General features: G+C 40.3%; 1 protein-coding gene across 1 annotated transcript in view; it reads right to left on the bottom strand.

The window, feature by feature from the left end:
• Window positions 1-1689: 1689 nt before the first annotated feature.
• Window positions 1690-19816, bottom strand: part of MKX (mohawk homeobox) — a gene marked incomplete at both ends in the record, with an annotated part of 45817 nt that continues 27690 nt past the window's right edge. The window contains 2 exons of the mRNA XM_080611399.1: window positions 1690-1876; window positions 1992-2025. Of these exons, the coding sequence (XP_080467525.1) occupies window positions 1690-1876; window positions 1992-2025 (221 nt within the window). The remainder of the gene's footprint in view (window positions 1877-1991; window positions 2026-19816) is intronic.

The following is a 19816-nucleotide window of genomic DNA, read 5'->3' on the forward strand; positions in this document are numbered from 1 at the left end:
ACAAAATATTTTCATATCAAATCATTTTCATTGTACACTAAACAAACCCAACAACATGTTATGTTACATTAAGAAGTTTCCTAAGAATCACACCAAGGCTGATATTTGCAATGTATCTTGACTATTTTAGTGCAACTGAAACAGCCTCTACTTGCAAGTTAGTTTCATCATTAGCACGCAGTCTTGCATCCACTGAAGTGGGAATTCTGCCATTACACTCAGTGGGAGCAGGACTAAAGTCATGTCTTGTTCACTGATGGCTCACCAAAAAGAGAAACAAGGAAAAGGGGTAAGTAGGGAAAAAACCTGACAGGATACCCACAGGAAATAAATCCAAATCCTAGCAACAATCAGCTCTTTTCCAGTTTTCTGTAACTGATTCAGTATAAATTGGTTTTGGCTTTGCCACTGTTTATTCAAGCACTGTAAACCTCATTAGACTATTGTTATATGACTTAAGAATAACTCATACACCTCCCAATAAAACTTAAAAATAAACCTGTTTTTTATGCTTGTTATTATGCTCAACAGCAGTCAAGTTTAGAGACATGACATATAATACATGCTTTAGTATCTACTTAAAACCCTCCCACCTCAAATGCTGAGATTTTTCAATGTTTCATTTCCCATTTGTTTTTCTAGTTTGGGCTTTGATAGTTTATATTATAGCTTTTTCTCACTGGAACACAAACTGTCAATCAACTGTCCTCATTTATGCAGTACATACAAAATAAAAATGTTTAAACCACATTAAAGTAGTAAGTTTCACCATGGAAACTTTTTTGAGCTCCACTGCAAGTAATAAATGGAACTATAGATTTAGTTTTATACAAGAAGAAATCAATTGTACGTCTATCAGAACTTCAGTAAGTCACTAGCAAAGCTTTAAAATTACAGAAATTCAACTTGACTTTGCAGCTAGCCTAGTTAGAACCTTCTCAACTAGAAATCTTTCATGAGCAACACAGCTGGGAGCATATGTATAAGTTCAAAATAATCTGAACAATTATCTCCTAAATTTGTGTGTTCTAGAGTATTGCACTTTTCAAAGGAATGATTTTGGTATTTTAATATACTGCATATACAGGTAAGAAACATGCATAACAACCTCATTGTCACTTTGACAAAACATACTGTACAATTTTTATAACACTGTTGATTAAAAAAAAAGAGAGAGAAAATGATGTAACAACTCCATTAAGACTTGTCAATTTGTAGAAGTCAAATAAGCACAACTCTCCAGGGCCTCCAGCAGTAATGATTTTAGCCCTAGGCTGCTTAAGCCCACTTGGAATAATATACAAAGTTTAAGCATTATGGCATTGTCATTTTGAGGCATAATACTGTTATACTATGCCCACGTTATAGCTTATTTTTTGAAAGCAAGGCACTTACTGTAATAGCAATGCAAACATCTTATGCGCACTTTGATTAACATAAAATAAGTTAATGTTTTGATAAAAACAGTTTTTTATAATTTACATGCCTTTTATAGAAGCAATTGAACATTTCATTTAATACAATGAAAACGTCTGAGTCAGAAGGAACATTATTTTTTTCAACTGACCATACTGTTAAAGGGGACCTATTTTCCACATTTGCCTCATAGCCGTGAATCTGATTTTGCTGAAAATTGATCCTGCGAGGAAAATGTCCGTTCGACAGGGAAAAGAAAACAGGACCCATCTCTTAAAACTGCTGAACTAATGGCACTTTAACAGTCTTTACTTCTGATATATGTGATGATTTCTGAATGATGCAGCTGGTAGTTCCCTGCAGTTTATCCTTCCCCTGGGCAAGGTTCGTTAGGGCCATAGCTGCGTTGATCTCCTTCCAGTATGTTTCATCTTTGCTGGTTCCTTTTCTGTTAGCTGCGCTAGATTCAAGCAGTAACAAATATTTACACATACAGCTTACAAAGCTATGTGACGTCAGGCAAAGTGTAATAATAACAACAGTAATTTTGGAAAACTGTGAAGTCCTTTACTCACCTTTCACACTTATTTGGTCCACTCTCCAGGGTTTCTGAAAACAGGAAAAAAAGAAGATGTCTATTTTCTTTTAATAGTTTCTAAAACAAGCAAATTCATGGAATAGGCATATGGAAAAATAACCCAAGATTAATTCCAAAATTGATACCAGATTTTCAAATAAAATCTTTGGTTTACCGCATATAAAGGGCCAGCTTCATGCAACTGTCTGCCTGGAGAAATCTGCACTGAGTCTGGAGCAAGGCACATGTCAAAAGAAATGCTGTGGGGAGGTTCTTGAGACGTGGCCTTACAGAAATAGGCTTTGGTGAGGCAGAACCTCACAGAGCCTCAGCAGAACTGTGCTGGCAGAACTGGTGCTGAGCCCTGCCCAGCACATCCCACACCAACCTATGTGCAGGAAAAGGTTGTCTCACCAATAGTGAGAATAAAGTTGGTCTTGGAGGTTCACCTACATTTTGCAGGGTTATAGAGCTAGTTTTTCATAACATAAATCACAAGGATGTAAGGAATTGCAAAACTAAAAATAAAAATCTGCTCCATTGCCCCTCAGTGAATGCCTGCTTGTAAGCACTAAAAATAGCACTTTCACCCATCTATACATGATGTGTGTGGTTTCTAATGCACCCCTTGCCCAGGCTGTGACTCAGCCACAGAAGCAGGCTGAGAAGAGCACAAGTAACAAGCACACTTGGTTAACAGCCTTCAAGGATGAAATTGCATCACAGGCATAAGCTACACTTTCTCATCAAGAGTCACATTTGTTCATTCATTAAGTCCTCACATTGCAGAGAAGCCAGAAATATCTGCCAGGTTGAAATGTATAAGCTTTATTCAGTGGGCTTGCTATCCTGACACAGAAACTCGCTATAAAGGAGCAAGAAGCTGATGCCTAACTGCAATACCTATGGAGAACAAGTTAAACAAAAGAAATAGAAGTGACATGAGCACTAAGTGGCTACAGAGCCCCAAAAGTCCCTAAATGCAATGTAAATTCTCATAAAGTAATGCACCTCTTATGAGCGGCACCTCACTGCCAGATTTCCATCAGATGATAAATTAAAAGTTGATATTATTTTTAAACAGAGCTTCCTGTGGAAGAGATCTCAAAGTACATTGCAACCCTTCGTACCTCTCCACTTAGGAGTGACTTTGCCCACCACTGACCAGCAGCCCATTTTCTCATACAGCCAATTGATGTCAAACAGCTCAGCCCAGACACACAGCCCAGCACTTGGAGGTGACCACTGAAGACCAGCCTCACCAAAGAAATGCAGGGAGACCAGCTGTAATTTCTTAGGTTAGATGTTTGCCAAACTATTTGATTTATCAGGCCTCCTAAAGAAAAACAGCTTTATAAATAAATGTCCACAAGCAACTAAGGTTTGCATTTTGTTCCAAAAGAGTACATCTTAAATAAGTATCTCTTAGGCTCTACCAGATCAATGCTTGAATGGGACTCAAGAGGGGGAAGTTCAACCTATCCATATGAGAGGGAACCAAGGGAAAAAGAAACATCTGATCCAGAAAGACACCAAATGTCTCCTTCATGCTGTACTTGGCTACAAATAAATTTTCAGCCCTGCCTCATTTTTTTTTTAATAGAGACAATTTAAAGAGGAGCTTTAAGACTGAATAGGTCAGTAGGTATAGAAATGGAAATGACAAGTAATAATGAATGTCGTTGCCAGAGCAAACCTGGATATAAATACACCTCTCTCAAGCATCTGTCAGTTTCTTTTGCTGTTGGAAAATATTTCCTACGAACAAAAAAATTGCTTGTACAAACTTCTGAGGAAAGTAGGTGTGAATGGTGACACACATTCCAATTCCAGCATTTATTTGAAGGAGTATTTGCAAATATTTTTTACTGGTGTTTAGCCAGCTCTAAAAGAAAGCGCCTTGCCCACGGTATATAAAAGCAGCAGCAAAGCTAAAAAATAAAATCCAAGAGCAGAAAGCTACCCATTCTTTAACTTTGCTGAAGATTTTTCCTGAATTACAAGTCTTCCTTTTTTCTACTCCATTCAGATTTCATATTTTTCCAGACAAATAATTTATGTCAAAGAAACTCAAAACTCGGTTACGGTAAAACCATCATTGATAATTTGCAAAGCTCTTGCTAATAAGTGCTGTAAAAGCAAGTTAGTACAATGAAGTCTGAAAATCCATCATTTCAAAGCACAGGCTCCCTTTTTCTTGCCAAAAATCCTTTTCTGCTATACCAAACCTCTGACAGCATATCCCAGTTTGCACTACCATAGCATTCAAGCAACCCACATATGTCTGAACAGCCCTTAGTGAAGGAAATGTGTTACCATCATTTTTTTTTGATGGGGATGACCACATTGAGAGGCAAAGACCATTCCTCATGCTCTCCTTGACATCTTGCCAGTCAAACCGAATTGATCCAACTCCAAAGGAAGGGTAGGGTTCACCTCACTTGTCATAAATCTGGCATTCAAGTCATGTATCTTTATCCAGGCTAGCTGTCCAGACTCCATTCACAAACAATGGAGATGTCCTCCAAGAGTTCTCAACACACCTAACACCAGACCTCAATGCTCCTGACTGCTGCAAAACCAGACCACAAAGTCCTCCTTAGAAGAGGCACCCCTCCTACTGTTTTCCTTTGGGCAGCATTATCATCTATGTGGCTATGCTGTTAGCTGGATGAGGGGAGGACAGTGTCTCTCCTTTGGACATTAAATTGGTAGTGTAACTACAGCCTTAACTGCTTAGCTCAGCCTGGTAGAAATGCAGTTTGGCCGTGCCTAGCTCTTCACTGACCAGAGAGGGACCATAGTCGACAAGATTTTATCAAATAAAAATAAGGGTGACTCTTGTCTGACAATTTGCTTTTTCATCTTTTGCGATCTACCTGATCTACCCCCAACTACTAATTAAAGCTTTTGATAGTTAAAGCTATTGATATATCTGCACAACAATTGCAAAGTATACTTCAACTCTAAAAGCAACATTTTGGCAAGACTGATTCATGAGTAAACTGAAAACCAACATTCTCAATACGGAAACCAAATTCTCATTCGGTTTCTTGACCATCGCACAACCTGTTATTTGATAGGATGTACAATGAAGTTTGTTAATAGCATACCACTGGCCAGCACACATAACTATCTGAAACAAACTACAGTTGTGTTCAATAGCATATTTATTACTTGAAACCCAAAAAGAAGCTGATGCTGAAGGTGGTTTGCTCTGTCTCAGGAAGTGATGTGCTTCTTGTTATAGGATGTGGTAGGCTTTCAGCATACGCTTCATACAGGAAGTCTATTTAATATTAAACGTCAGAAGCGTCTTCTAGTTACAAGGTTTGAAATCATGTAAACCAGTGATTGTTTGCCCTACAACTGCAAGGGTTTAAGCATCATGAAAATGGAAACTTAATAATTTATAATTAGGGATTGTCATTTATATCTCACTTTCTGGTGTTTCATTCTGCTCCCAGTTGCAAGCATCCAGGCTTTTGCCTGGCCAGGAATATCTTATTCTGCTCTCAACAGCTGTCCAAAGAAACCAGCAAGGCGGGATATTTGTTCCCTCTTGTTTATAATAGGAAGTCACTATAAATCACTTACCAGTGGAATCCTGTATACCTTTCCATCAGTATGAGTTTTCAGTATGCAGTTTACTGTAGCATGCAGTGCCAAGAGTGTAGTCGCTGGACAATATCAGCTTTGTGATACAGTATGGGATTTGTCAGGACTCACATAATTATTAATAATATATGTGGCAATTTTTCTCTTTTTTTTCACCACAGAATTTCTTCATAAACAGTCAGTGGCTGATCCTGACAGCTCTCTTGCAAGGTAGCTTGCAATCCTGTATTAGCGGCGATGGAAATGAGTTTCAGAAGTCCAAAGACAACATACCTAAGCAATACTCTGACCATTTCAAAAGCATTTAAGAGAAGAATTTTCCAAGATTTCTTATATTTTAAATGTTTTCTTTTGTTCTGCAGCTGTCAGAAAGGACCACACAAAGAAAATAGACTCCAGAGTTCTTGCAGGCAATCATCCTTAAACTGGACAATTGCATCATGTATGTCTAGTAAATTGCCATTACACCTGACTGTTGTCAAACTAATATACAAATAATTCATGATAAGATACACACCTAAGTATATATACAGTGCCCTTTTACACACTGCATCCAGTATTAGTAAAAAAGCCACAGCATAAATGCTGTAGCACATATGCCTTCTCCAGTTTACAACACACAAAGGCTCCCTGGCTACGTGGTGTTTGTGGCACATTCAAATATTTCAGAACAATTCAGACCTTTAGCGTTTGCCGAGTCCAGACTAGTAACTTTTATATACTTGGATGACTTCAGGGGTGTGATAAATAATGTTAATTATGGTTACATTTTATTCTTTGGATCTAAGAATTCTGAACTAAGAATATCACGTGTGTGGTGATGAACTGACTTCACCTAAAGGCCCTGCTGGGAACAGCAAAGGAAAGACCAGCCACTTACGTAGGACCAAGAAGCATCCACGTTGCTCCCCCCATACAGTGTTAAGGACAGCTCAAGCTGAACTGGAACAACTGGCTTAAAACTCTGCTTTGTGTTATCAGGTAACACTGACAAAGCAAAGATGGCTTGAAACCAACAGGGGAAAGAACGTGTGAATGAGGGAATGCGACAGAGAGGGAAGGGTACAGAACATTATGTAGCAGGGAAAAAATGGACATGGCAGTCAAGACACAGTAGATCAGCCCCACATGACCACAATATTTCTCAAAGGCACTTAAACATGTACAGATTCCTGATGAATTACACACCTTCTATACTAGCTTAAAACGAAAAAAAAAACTGCTGGCCCTAATGGTGAACACTATAAAATATTTGTTGGTTCAATAAAAGGTCCTGTGTAACTTATCTTCATTTTAAAATTGGCAACATTATTCAGCTGTTTCTCTTGCTGCCTCTCCTGAACTTTCTTTTGTTGGTTTTGGAGACTCTGGCTTAACATGTGTTGACCAGCATTTTCAAAACAAGCAAGAAGAGGAAAAAGAGGGAGGAACAGGAAATAATTTGGGGCAGCTGAATGACAAATGAAGTTTACATGTGTGAGCAAATTAGTAGTGAGATGAGGTATTTCTGTAGGTCACACACACACACCTTGACTCTGGTATTTTCCAAACCGCAGTTTCAGGGCACATACAACTTTCAGGTCTCTGGCTCTCCAAGAACAAAAGTGGGTTAACTGGAGCTAATATTCCTTCACTTTTCTGCATTCACACAGCTCCTTTTCTCCCTAAGGATCCCAAAGTAAAACCATGAATCAAACATCACTAATGTTCACCCACATTTGGGGAGGGAAGGTAGCTTAGCCCAGTCTGCTCAGCAGTGCAAGGGAGAGGAAACTATAGCCCAAAGCACCAGGCCAGTCTGTGGTCTTATAAGAAATGTCATTCAATCTTGGTGCAAAGACTGTAGCATCTTCTAAAAAAACCCCTAAAGAGCAAACTTCAGCTCCTCTAGCTTGAATTGGAGGAAGCAGGAGTTGGCCTTCAAATGCTTACGCTTGCAGGGCTCCTCTTTTGAGCCTGATGTGAACAGACAAACGAGTTTCTGAATGTGGATACTGCTCAGCCAGTGACCCCACTACCGAAAGCTTTCTACACACAGACAGGACTCATCTGATCCAGCACAGAAACTCTTAAAACCTTTTGTCTTTTGCACCATTCTCCTAGGTTTCCTCAGGAACATAAGACCTACTAAGGATGATAAGTGCAAGACAGGAAAGCTCAAGTTGGAAGAGGGTCCAAACCACAGTCTCATGCAGAAACGTTCTCCAAACTCGCGCTGATGGCTGACCTCCTGCAGACCCCAGGCCACCTCCACGTGCGACCTGCTCAGTGTTGTCCTTTGTGAAGCCACTCCTGCCCAGAGCAGGTCCTGTTCTGGGCGGGTTTGTGTGAGAACACCCGGCTGGAGCTGGCAGTGCTCGTGCAGCAGAGCCCTTTGGTGGAGGGAAGGAAGTCCCCACTGGAGTTTTGGATGACCTGCAGCTGCAGACACAGTGAGGCAGTGTGACCCGGGTGTGCGCATGATACCCATCACAGCTGGTCCGATCTCTGCAGGGTACCGGATTTCTACTGACAAAGATTTATTACCATGTCCTTTTGTTGGGTGGGAGGAGGAGAGCTCTCAGAAACTCACAGGAACGAGCTCTGGGCCCAGGCTCTAGAGAAAACTCCTTTTCAGCAAAGTTTTCATTTACCACTGCACTCTCTTTCTTCTAGGAGGAGGTTATGGAGCAGCTTGTCATGAAGTCACCCCCACAGCCCTGTTACCTCACTCCTTTGGCTTCACAGTGACACCAGGTGTAACAACTGACCTGTCATCAGCTGTTACATCCTTTCAGATGAACAAGCAGTATAATGACAATTTATGTTCACAGTGACAGCTATAGTGAATATTTTCCCCTGTTCTCACAGTATTTTATTTTTCCCAGGAACAGCTTTAACCCTGGTCTGACCTCTTCTATTAAGAGCCACACATTGGGTCTTGCCAGTGTTGGAAATGTCCCTCTGCCATCACATCTCAGAGCAAGCCTTTTCAGGGGAATATTTCTTTGATATTCTCTTCTTGCACCAAAACACCAGATAGAAGCTTTAACCGTGAGGGGCTGGTACCACTCAAGGTTTTTTCTGGAATACCTGGGAACCTGAAGACTTATTTTCCCTATGCAGCCTGGAGCCTGCTGAAGTTGGAGTAGGCATCTAGTTACATTTTAATACATGCGACTTTTATAAAATGAGTGTACGTGCCCAGAGAGACTGCGATAGCTGTATTTTATAAACCGTAAAAGAGAATTGAGTTTGCAAATCTATATTAATATTTGAATTAAGAAGTGAACTGAAAGCCCCACATTAATAGTAGACATGGTGCAAATAGTCTTACAGTCTTGGGCTATGCACCTGTATGTAAGAATTTATGAGTTAGCAAACTATATACAAACCTGGTGTAAATCACTTCATTGTTCGGGCTGTCATGGCTAGCTCTAAATTTTCCATGACCAGTGACAGTGTGCTCTCCTCGGTGAGGTGCAGGGCACTGTGTGAGATTTGTTTTCTTAGCCAGATCATTAGTAGAGCTTATAATGGGAGTCGGGGCTGCGTAGTGTTGGAGGCAAGCTGCTGATGAACTGACGGTTATATGGTATTATTTTCTTTTCAAGTTTGCTGCAAAGCTGACTGAAATCAAATCTTTCCTCACTGAGCTGGCAATTGTAACGTTGTCAGATTCCTTGGTGATAGTCTCCCACATGCATTCCATAATGGACAAACAAATATCTGACCTAGGCTTCATTTTTTTGGGTGTTACTTAGAAAGGGATTTATAACATGTGCTCTGCTGACTGGAAGAATGAAGTAGCTGTCCTCCTTAATGAAAACCATTATGGGTTAACACTGAAAAGCAAGTTAGGGAGCAGGAAAAGGGAAGGGCAAAATAAAGAAAAGAGGAGAGAGGATAAGAGGGAATAAAAAAAGGAAGAAATAAAGGAAATAGTATAGGGGATGTTAAAACAAAAATATTAGAAAATGGCAAATGGAGATTCATTAAGAAAATGAAGAGAAAGGGATATGAAGGAGAAAACATACCACTGTGTTCATTTATTTTTAATATAAAAATATCCTTTTCCCACCCAGGTATCTCACTGTTGTGCAGGCAGGCATGTCCAGGCTTTCACTCTGGATCTAAAATGTTTAATTGGGAGCTCTTAAAGACTAAAATAAGGCTTTAAAAGTAAAAAGCTAAAGTCAAATGCAGCCAGGGTAAGCACTATTACACTCCAGCCCGATTGTTTTTCATTAAAAAAGCAGGGTGAAAGGGAGGGTTTCAAAGCCGTATTTCAGCCCTAGTCTGACACTACAGCAGTAAAATCTGATTTTGTTATGCTAGTTGGCTGTGGGTTTGGGAGCAGACCCTACACATGCAGTGTAATGTTAGGATATGAATGCATGTGTACAGGGTATTTTCAGAAGCCTCCTGCAGAATTCAGAGAAACGTGCCCCCATTCCTGTGGCCCCGCTCGCAGGAGCCAGCTCCTCTCGAGCCCCTGAAAGCCAAGTGCTCAGACATGGCACATGCTGCACAAAGGCACTTTAAATTACAAGGTGCTGTATTTTCAGGCAAGTGAAGGAACTTCTAAGTGAATGCCAGAACTGATTTCCAGGGTGTGTTTAGCCAGCAGCCTGGAGTAAAGAACGGGTAAGTCTGTCAGAGACAGAAAATTCACTGTTTCCTTCCCTTGCCTGTAAGATAAGGAGAAGACTGACACGTATGACCTTTTTAAACATAGCTACTTCCATCCACTGCATGGGGCACCGGGATGTGCACAATACTTATGTCCAAATACTAAACCCCAGGTACCCAAGTTATGTCCCAAGCTGACTGCATTCTGTGTGATCACAATCATAAAAATTCAAGCAGCCTGTAAGGAAGTGCATAAGCACACACAGGGCTCCAACAGTCAAACAGCCATAAAAATGGCTGTAAGCTGTAAAAGAGCTTCATGGTAAACCCAGACAACTGTTGCACAACAGATCCCCTACAAACGTAACCCCTACAAATCAAGGGGTTACATGTGAAATTTAAAAAATTATACCTATAAGGAGATACATATATATTCATATACATATATCTGTATATGCTTATATATTACGTATGCATAAAAATGGGAATGCCTAAGCAGTCTGCCTTCCCACTAAGTGTACCATGAGATACAGTAATGCAATCACACGTGGTGTTTTCTGTGGTCACTGCCACACTCAATGCACAGGACAGACCTGCTCTGGGGCCGAACCTGGAGCAGTACATAAGACCTTTCCCACCACAACCTCAGTGCCAAGGGACAACAGCTCCAAGGCTGTTGCAGGATGGAAATGCAAGAAGATAAAAGATAGGTGGATTTAACAATGCCAAGTAAATCATGTTGGTAATTGACAGTCTCTGCTTGTGGAAAACATTTTTGCGTGGCTCCATAAGCTGTTTTAACCAACCTTTTCACAGATGCCATGGTACATTCCCTAGTCTGCAGAGTCTGAATCAAGAGCCTGAGCTCTCATCTTCAACAGGGCTGAGCACTCACAAATGAAGTCAACAAGACATGTGCTTTGAATGTATAAAGAGCCATGAAATCACGAGCATCCACAAGGTCTTAGGCATCTAAAGTGACTTCAAACGTAACTGTTTGGTGCCTCAGTTCCCAATTTCTGAAATCCTACAGACATCCTATAGAATCATAGAACAGTTTGGGTTGGAAGGGATGAAAACAACATTATTAAAGTTTGCAAAGGACTAGATGGAACATATGAAATAGCACTGAACAGCACATCATAAAATTAATCATCCTGTCCTCAGAGATGCTCAGTTGCATTCACCTCAGTGCTTTGCTGGTAGAGAAGCGCCAACAAGCTGCAAGGATGTGAGCTGGTTTTTGAGGCTTCTTTCAAACTGGGCCAGCCCACATATGTCAGAAAAGAATCTCTCTCCTAATCCAGCTAAAAATGTGGTAGGAACCTCTTTATCACAGGAACCTACACAGAAAGCTGTAGTCACAGACCTTCACAGAATCACAGAATCATCTGGGTTGGAAAAGACTTGTAAGATCATCAAGTCCAACCTTTACCCCAGCACTGGCATGTCACTAAACCATGTCACTAAGGGCATTCCTGACCATATACAGTGTAACCAGCAGAAAGAATGAGCCACAGAAGGAATAGCTGCCTGTGGATTATTCTCACTTCCAATTACACAATAATTATTTTAGTGTTTGATTGCATTTTTTTGAGTCAAGTTTTTAGTTCTGCTCCCTTTGCTTTCCCTTGTGAAGCTATTGTAGTCTTCATGCTCCTGCTCACCACAACTTGTACTGTTGTTATTTCCACTACAGGATTTCTTCCCAAACCTGAATATTCCCAGCCAACTTCTGAACAAGCCCTCAGAGATTCTAGTAAACTGGGAGGTATCTCAAGAATGGCTGTGTTTTCAGTTCTCCTGAAAACACACTCACTGAGTGACTGAGAGGCAGCACAGCAAACCAGGGAAAAGGGGGAAGGCTCCTGGAGCAGAAGAATTGCATGCCTAGAATTACTGAGGAAGATGTACTTATTTGCCAAGAGGTTCTGAAGAAGCAGAAATGCCTCCTTCTTCTCCAAAATAATTTTGTAGTTGAAGTGGTTTGAGTCCTAGCTCGGTGCAGTTTCAATGGCTCTGCAGGAGAACTGTGATTAGAAGAGCTCAAAGACTACCCCGGCTATTGTGGAGATTGGTGCAGTGTAATAAATCAGCCAGACTGAGCTTGAATCCTTAAGGAGCAGAAAAACCTTAACACTGCAGACGCTCACTAATTGGAAGTTGAAAAAGCCCTTCACAGCAGATTCTGCATAAGACAGATGATGCTCCTGCACTCCAAAGGGGCATATTTAGGAAGTCCTGAAACAGTAGCAGGCTGGTATTTAACATTGCAAAGGCCTTGGATGTGAACAGCTTTGTGGAAGAAGATGGAATTGCTCTTTTGGCAAAACATGTGGAACTAACTGTGATAACGGGAATGAGAGTAAGGATGACGGAACAAATATTTGCACTGAATGCCTTGTCAGGACAGGGGAATTGCTACTGATATGATCTTTACTTTCAATGTTACTGCTTCTGACAGTCTTACAGACTTCGCAGATGTTTATTGGCCACTAAATCATTCTTCAAGAATGTTGGCTCCATTCCCAAACTTGAAGAGTCTGAATGTGAAGGGGTTTGTTATTCAACACACACTGCTGCTTTTGGAGACAGTGATTTTGAAGAAACCAGCAGGGAAGCATCGTCCACTGATAATAACATGGGACCAAATTCAGACTTCTCAGCACTTGGGGCCTCAGATGCTGAGGCACTCTTGAGCAAATGTGCACCACGTAGCAGGGCATTGTGTATCCATGTGGCATAGCACACTGCCTGAGCCAAGACAGCAATGCTATGCCACATTAACAGACCTGTACTGTAGCAAAGATTGCTGTGGAGAGACAGAGCTTCATAGCTCATCCTGACCTTGATATACTGCTTGCACAACCGCATGAATTTTGGGGCCTCTCTAAAACTCACTCCATGAGGCTGCAGAGATTTTTACGGTGCCGTTTGGCTCCTTTAACTGTAGGACACGCTGCATAACAATGAGGCACATTCAAGCCCCTTGCCATTCATCCCAGGAAGAGCAGTTTGCAAAGATGCAATTGCTGAGCTGTAGAGGACTCTAAGCCACAATTTTTCAAGCCAAACAGTTTTGCTTTTAAATAGAGAGTATCTGAACCATGGGCAACGTGCCCAGGCTTTTTCTCTGAGTGAAGATGCCAGTTCTCTGAGATCATTGCAAACAGCTCTCACCTGAAAAAGCTACACTAGCCACTGGAAACTATACCTAAATAGCAACTACACCAAAGTAGTAGTAATAATAATTGTGATGATAATAACACATATCCTTTAAATAACGAGTGTTCAAAAAGTAATCCATGCCTTTGCACTAATAAAATGATGAATTACTGAAGCACAATGTATCATTACCAAGGAGAAAAACGTATTATGTAGAACTACTAAACATATTTCTCCCAAAAAAGCACTGATTACCTTGACCAGTATGGCCCAAGTTGCAATAATGGACATGATCTAACAGCAGGTAATGCCAATAGCCTCCTCTAAAACCTAATTGAATTGCTGGCTATCAGCCCCAAAGATCAAAGACAATGTTATCTAAAGCAGCCCCTCACAATATTTTTCCTCCATATAGGGTGAATACTGTTTAAAGATGTCAGGTTGATGCAGAGATAGGGTGCTTCAAAAGTATGTAATCAGGTGCAGAAGGCAATAATGTCGTATTTACTACATATTTGGTTTACATTAGCTCATACATGTTTTCCTGGAAGTCAGGAGGTTTCTATTTAGGGACTTCTGCAACAGTTTGCTATATCAGACTTACAACACACATACATATTTATGGTAAAGTTGTATGGTATTTATGGTTAAATCAACTGACATACTCAAACAAATATGAATTTTGACTAATTTGAAAGATCTGTAGATCAAAAACAACTCAGAAACTTTACCATCATGTATAAATAACCAGTCTTCTCTCCTGTTACTATACATCAAAATAACTCTTCACCCAGCACTGTTTGCAATCAGGAGAAACTGGGCTACTTATATATGCACAAAAATATGGAAAATATCTGCATTTATAGAATGAAATTCCTCATGCAAATGCAGTTGGAAATCACAGTGGACCTTTTGCTCATGGAGCAAACAAATTAGTCTCAGAGTAACTCACACTTCTGCCATATGCTTATGTGTCTTCCCTGACCTGCTTAGATGCATTCTGAAGGGTAAGCAGCATTTGCAGTAATCATGCGTTTGTATAGATAGCCTTGCATCCTCACCTCCCTTTTAAGAATTAAGACCCCGAATTTCCATTTGTAGAGGGAAAAGCAATGAGACAGGATGACATGGTTCCAGACATAAGTAACCTTCATATTTTATAGGGAACAACTATGGTGAAAAAACCCTGAGATCCTTTGATCCCTCCAACATGGTCAAACACTAGTCTTTGAGCTTTTGAATGGAGGATGAGAGGACTCTGAGCAGCCACACAAGCAAAGCAGCTACAACACAAAGGCTTTAAACTCTGGGAACCAAAACGTTGCATGTTCTCTAATTAACTTGCTGCTACTATTAATGGTTCTTCTGTTTTCACTTTTAAAATGATAAAAGCTTTTTCTTTCATTTTGCATGAGTATTTTACTTTTTACTTTTGCCTGTGAGCCTAAGCTTTCCCGCAAAACAACAGCCTGTACATTTCCAGAGTTTATGGAGACCTGCAAATGAGGCAAATTCCATGTGTGAACACCTGCTTCTAAAACAGCAGGCAAATGGACTGCACCACCAGCAAATGTTATACTTGAGGGTACAAATTGACCAGGACACAGAAAGCACTCACACAACCTACCTAGCTGGCTGCCACCAATTGTTTTACTTCAATGAACAAACTAACAAGATGTCAGTAAAACTAGCCCCTCAGAGCACCGCTGAGAGAGTGGCTCACCCAGCCTGCAGGCAGGACTCTACTAGTGCTGGCTTACACCATCAACTCCAACTATCACTTGAGGTTAAGCATATCTTTTTAAAATACTCCCCTGATAGCATTTCCTAGGCAACTACCATTTCAGGTAGGAGCATCCTGAGGTATATTCATCAGGGACTGTGGCAATAGGACACAGTGCTATGGGTTTAAACTCAAACAGGGGAAATTCAGCTTAGATACAAGGAAGAAGTTCTTTACTGTAAGAGTGGTGAGGCACTGGAATGGGTTGTCCAAGGAAGTTGTGAATGCTCCACCCCTAGCAGTGTTCAAGGCCAGGCTGGACAAAGCCTTGGGTGACATGCTTGGTGTGAGGCATCCCTGTCCACAGCAAAGGGGATTGGAACTTGATGATCTTAAGGTCCTTTCCAACCCTAACCATTCTATGATTCTATGTACCTCAATGAGGTACCCTGAAGGATGCTGACCACCCAGAGCACTCATCCACAGCAAGGCTCTCCCCTTCCTCTCACACCTCAAACACAGCTGGCTGCTGCATGCTGTTATAACTCAAGGCAAGTTCTGCCTAGTGGTCCTAGGTTTTGCAAGTAGTACTTGCCTTGCACCCACCGAACAGCCAGAGACCACTTTGTAGGCTTAGATGACACCTGGTACACTCTGTTTGTATTTTTACAAGTCCCATTAGACTTTTTGGTGAAGCAGGAAACCCAGAATAAGAACCAGGATGCCAACACTCTAGGTGTCTGTAGCCTTAGACCCCAAGGAGGAGCTGCCCAGAGGAAACAACAAAGTGTCTTAAAAACCCTGCCATAAAGGCCATTTCCAGATGATTTTGGTTAATGTTAAGAAGCTACATTGCTCAGCCAGGCCTGGGAGCAGTGTCTCCTGCTTTGTTTCTGAAATCCGCATTTCAATACAGAGAACGAAATACAGAAACTTATAGGAATGTATGGGCATATCCACTGTTTGAAATTCTCAATTAAAATAGCTTTTCAGTCATGCTGACTTCTTTTCTATCATGTTCTTCCTCTTTCATCCCCTCCCCATTTCCAACTGCATCCTTATTTTTCCTTTGCTATTACAGTAAGGGAACTGAAAACTGAAGAAGAGACTTCTGCTGTGGTTCTTTCACAAAAACATGCAAGACTACCTGCTGGGATGGTAACGTAGCTTGCAAAGTCAAAAGCATGCTTTAGCAACCCACCAAATACAAGGTGCTGTGTACGCTTGTCTGCTGGCATTAAACTGGTGTTGCCATGAGGATTTGTTTGAAAATGGTAATTGTTGCCCCCCCAAAAAAGGCAGATTGGGAAGTACGACTTGTGGATATGAAGCACAAGAACTTTGGGAAAGTTTCTTTTGGCCACAACGCTGCACGTGTCCTACCCCTGAACTTGGTGAGTTAGCTGGTTTGCATACAGCACTTAAAATGAAAAAAATATCCCTTCAAAAGAAGTGCCTTGAAATAGAGATATTGGCAGTGGATGAAACTCACTTGCTGTAATTACTGAAAGACAAATTTTTGAGCAAGACTCCTATTTGACTTCTGTCCAAAGCCTCCTCGAGACTCCAAATGCTGTGGCCTTTAACATCAAGAGAGCAAAATGTTTTCTGTTCAAATGATTGGTAATGTAAAAGCAGAAAATTCACATAGTAAAACTACGGTTGAAACTGTACTCCTGTTTGTCAATGAAATCAGACTCACTTCTTTCTGTGCCTCAGAGAAAAATAGGATTGGTAGAAAATGTTCAGTAGGAGGCTAAGTTTTAGAAAAATGGATACAACTTATAAATAGAAGCACTAATTTTTCAAGGATGAGGAAAACAGTATCTAGATACGTCGTGGCATAAAAATTGCCTAAATGCTATGCTTACTTGCACATTAAAACAAAAAAAAAAAAAGAAAAAGAGGCATATTTCAAGGAAAGAATAGGAAATATTCTCTGATTATATAATGAAACTTCAGATGAGTTTACAGCTTTTCCCCGGTTGTTGTTGTTCTCATAAATACATGCAAGAAATTCCTTTACAAAATGTTCCTAAATCCTAAGCAGCAGAAAGGATGCCCTCCTTCGGTCAAATACACACTTTTCATTTATTTGGACAAAAAGAAAAACAACCTAAAAACTCAAGAGAACAAATTTCCAATCAACACTTGTTAATTTGAAACACTAAAAATTCTTCCATATTGAAAGCAGATTGTTCTGAAGAAACAGTCATTTTCAAGGTCATACAGCACTGGCAAAACTCAAAAAAGTTGTAGTCCAACTGCTTGCGTTCAGCTGTGTTTACTTAGTCTCAATTTGACAAAAGTCTGCCTCTGATTATACATAGCAGTCATCTGCCCACAGATAAATAGATATTACACAAATGTTTGGAGGGAATGACACTTGGCTACCGTTATTTTTGGAATAATTTACTCTGCATCCTGAACTTAAAACACCAAAATTATTCATAATGTTTTTTTGGCCCAAGCATTTTCATTTAATAAATAAATTTACCTCTATGACCTTTGTGGACTTTATATCCTACCCGTGAGTGGATTAAAAAAAGGTCATTTATTTTAAATATTCTGTATGCTTGGGAAAGGTGGATTTATAGAGAATTCAGACCAAAGATAATGGCACACTCGGTGCACTCACTGCCGCAAGTCAGAGCCCAGCACCGGCGCTGCAAAGGGCTCAGGGTGCTGCTGGAGAGCAGGTTCTAACTGAGCTCCACAAGACATCCCACCCCATCGCAACCTGCAAGCACACTCAGACTGCTTGGCTCTCTGCAGAGCATGCACCTGCAGTTAAAGCCCACACTAGCAGAAAACCTAACAGCCATATCTGAGATATAAATGTTGTTTTCTATTTCAAAGGTACCTATTTCAGAGGTAAACTTAATAGGTTTTTTGCCTATTATTTGTAGGAGGAAAAGTGAATACGTATTGGATGCCAAACTGAAATTTTGCTTTATCCGAGGCACGTAGTTGTTTCATGACATTTATAAGATAGCTTATATTTTAAAGCAGATTTGCAGTATTTCTCTGATGTGGTTAGAAATTTTGTCCAGTAAAGATATTACTTAGCCTAAGGCATTTTGTGCTATAAATTATCCAAGAATAAGGCAAAAACTCATGAATAAATTACAGTCCCTATTCCCATTCCTTCCCTGATGCCTCTTCCTAATTCTCTCCTCTTAAAGCCTCTGTCAGTTCCCCCAAAATCAACTACCCCAAACCACACTTCCACATCAAGCACTGAGAGTACTGAGGGCAATTGAAAGTCCATGAGGGATATTGTTACTGCTGTACATTTAAAGTGGAAAATGTTTCCAGAGTGTGGTGACAGATGGAAGAATAAAACCTAGACCTGCCAGAGACAGACAGATTAGTTTCTGTAAAGTTAGCATGCTTTCAAAAATGTCTTTTCAATTAGAATACCAAAATTAAGAAAGCCTCTGATGCAATAGAAACCATATGTGTTTGACATATCCAGCTTCTCTATCTTTGACATCTAAATTTTCAGTTTAAAAAAAATTAAGACATTTGTTTACAAAGAACTAGTTTATGTGTTTACAAGACTAAGCTGAATGTTTTTAGATGGAACTATTATATACTAGTCATTTTCCCTTATTTTCCTTTGTTTCAAGAAGAAATATTACTGTGAAGAAGGAATGTGGTTTTGATGTAGACCGCTGGAGGTACAGAAAACAGATTTCTGTCACGTGGAACAAATGCAGCAAATTCCTTCTTTACGGGCTGTTTCCTTACAGAGACTAAGTATTAGGAGCTTATTACACTATGATGCAAAGCCCAGGCATTCAGAAGTGTGCTAACGATTGCAACCCAGGAAAGAGTTAATTGAGATGGAATCCAGGAAAATGAGGCAGCACAGAAACCTCATCAGCAGTCCAATCACATGACAAAACGCAAGGCATCTCCAAAGCCACTGCCTGCCAAAAAAAGAAAGGCTGCTGCAAGAAAAATACTTTCACAGCTTGATATCTGGGTCTTGTGACTGCTATCCAAACAAGGAGTAAAAGTGGTACTATATAATGTGGCAGGGTAAACAGAACCACCCACTCGTCATCACCAATCATGTTTTTAATTCAGATAAATTCTGTTTCTTTAAAAGATGAAGGGGGTAAAAGAAACAAAACCTTTTGTTCAACTTGAAAATTATATGTATAATCTGATCTGGCATGACATATTTGAAGTTCATATATATCATGAACTACACAGGAAGGCATGATTTGCCATGCAGGATCAAACTATTGGTCCATTCTGGGTGATGCTCTTCCTAGGCTACTGAACAACGCTTATCTCAGAGAAGCACAGACACATTGCCCTCAGCCAACTATGCAACAGGTTAAAAAGATTTTCTGCCTACAACTTAGAGATGATGACTTAAAAAAAAAATCAAACCAAATATTTGATCTGAAAAATGTACCGAAAGCAGCAGAGGCAGAAGTTTAAACATTCAAGAACGCTGGGTGTCAGAGTCCTCCACACTTGGCCAAACTTGTCTTACAGTAGCCTGCAAACTAGTTCCAGTTCTCAAAACAGATCTTGGTGGGATTCACCAAAGTCTGTGCTGGATCTGATTAAGCCAAAGATTGAAAAATCTTCTATGCTTTTATGTCCAGCTTAGTCAGAGATTGTGGCTGAACCAAGAAAGAGGGAAATTAGTAACCACACACCTCATGCAAACAGACACCCCCGTA

The sequence above is a fragment of the Psittacula echo genome (assembly GCF_963264785.1).
Source record: "Psittacula echo genome assembly, chromosome: 2".
Classification (NCBI taxonomy): domain Eukaryota; kingdom Metazoa; phylum Chordata; class Aves; order Psittaciformes; family Psittacidae; genus Psittacula; species Psittacula echo.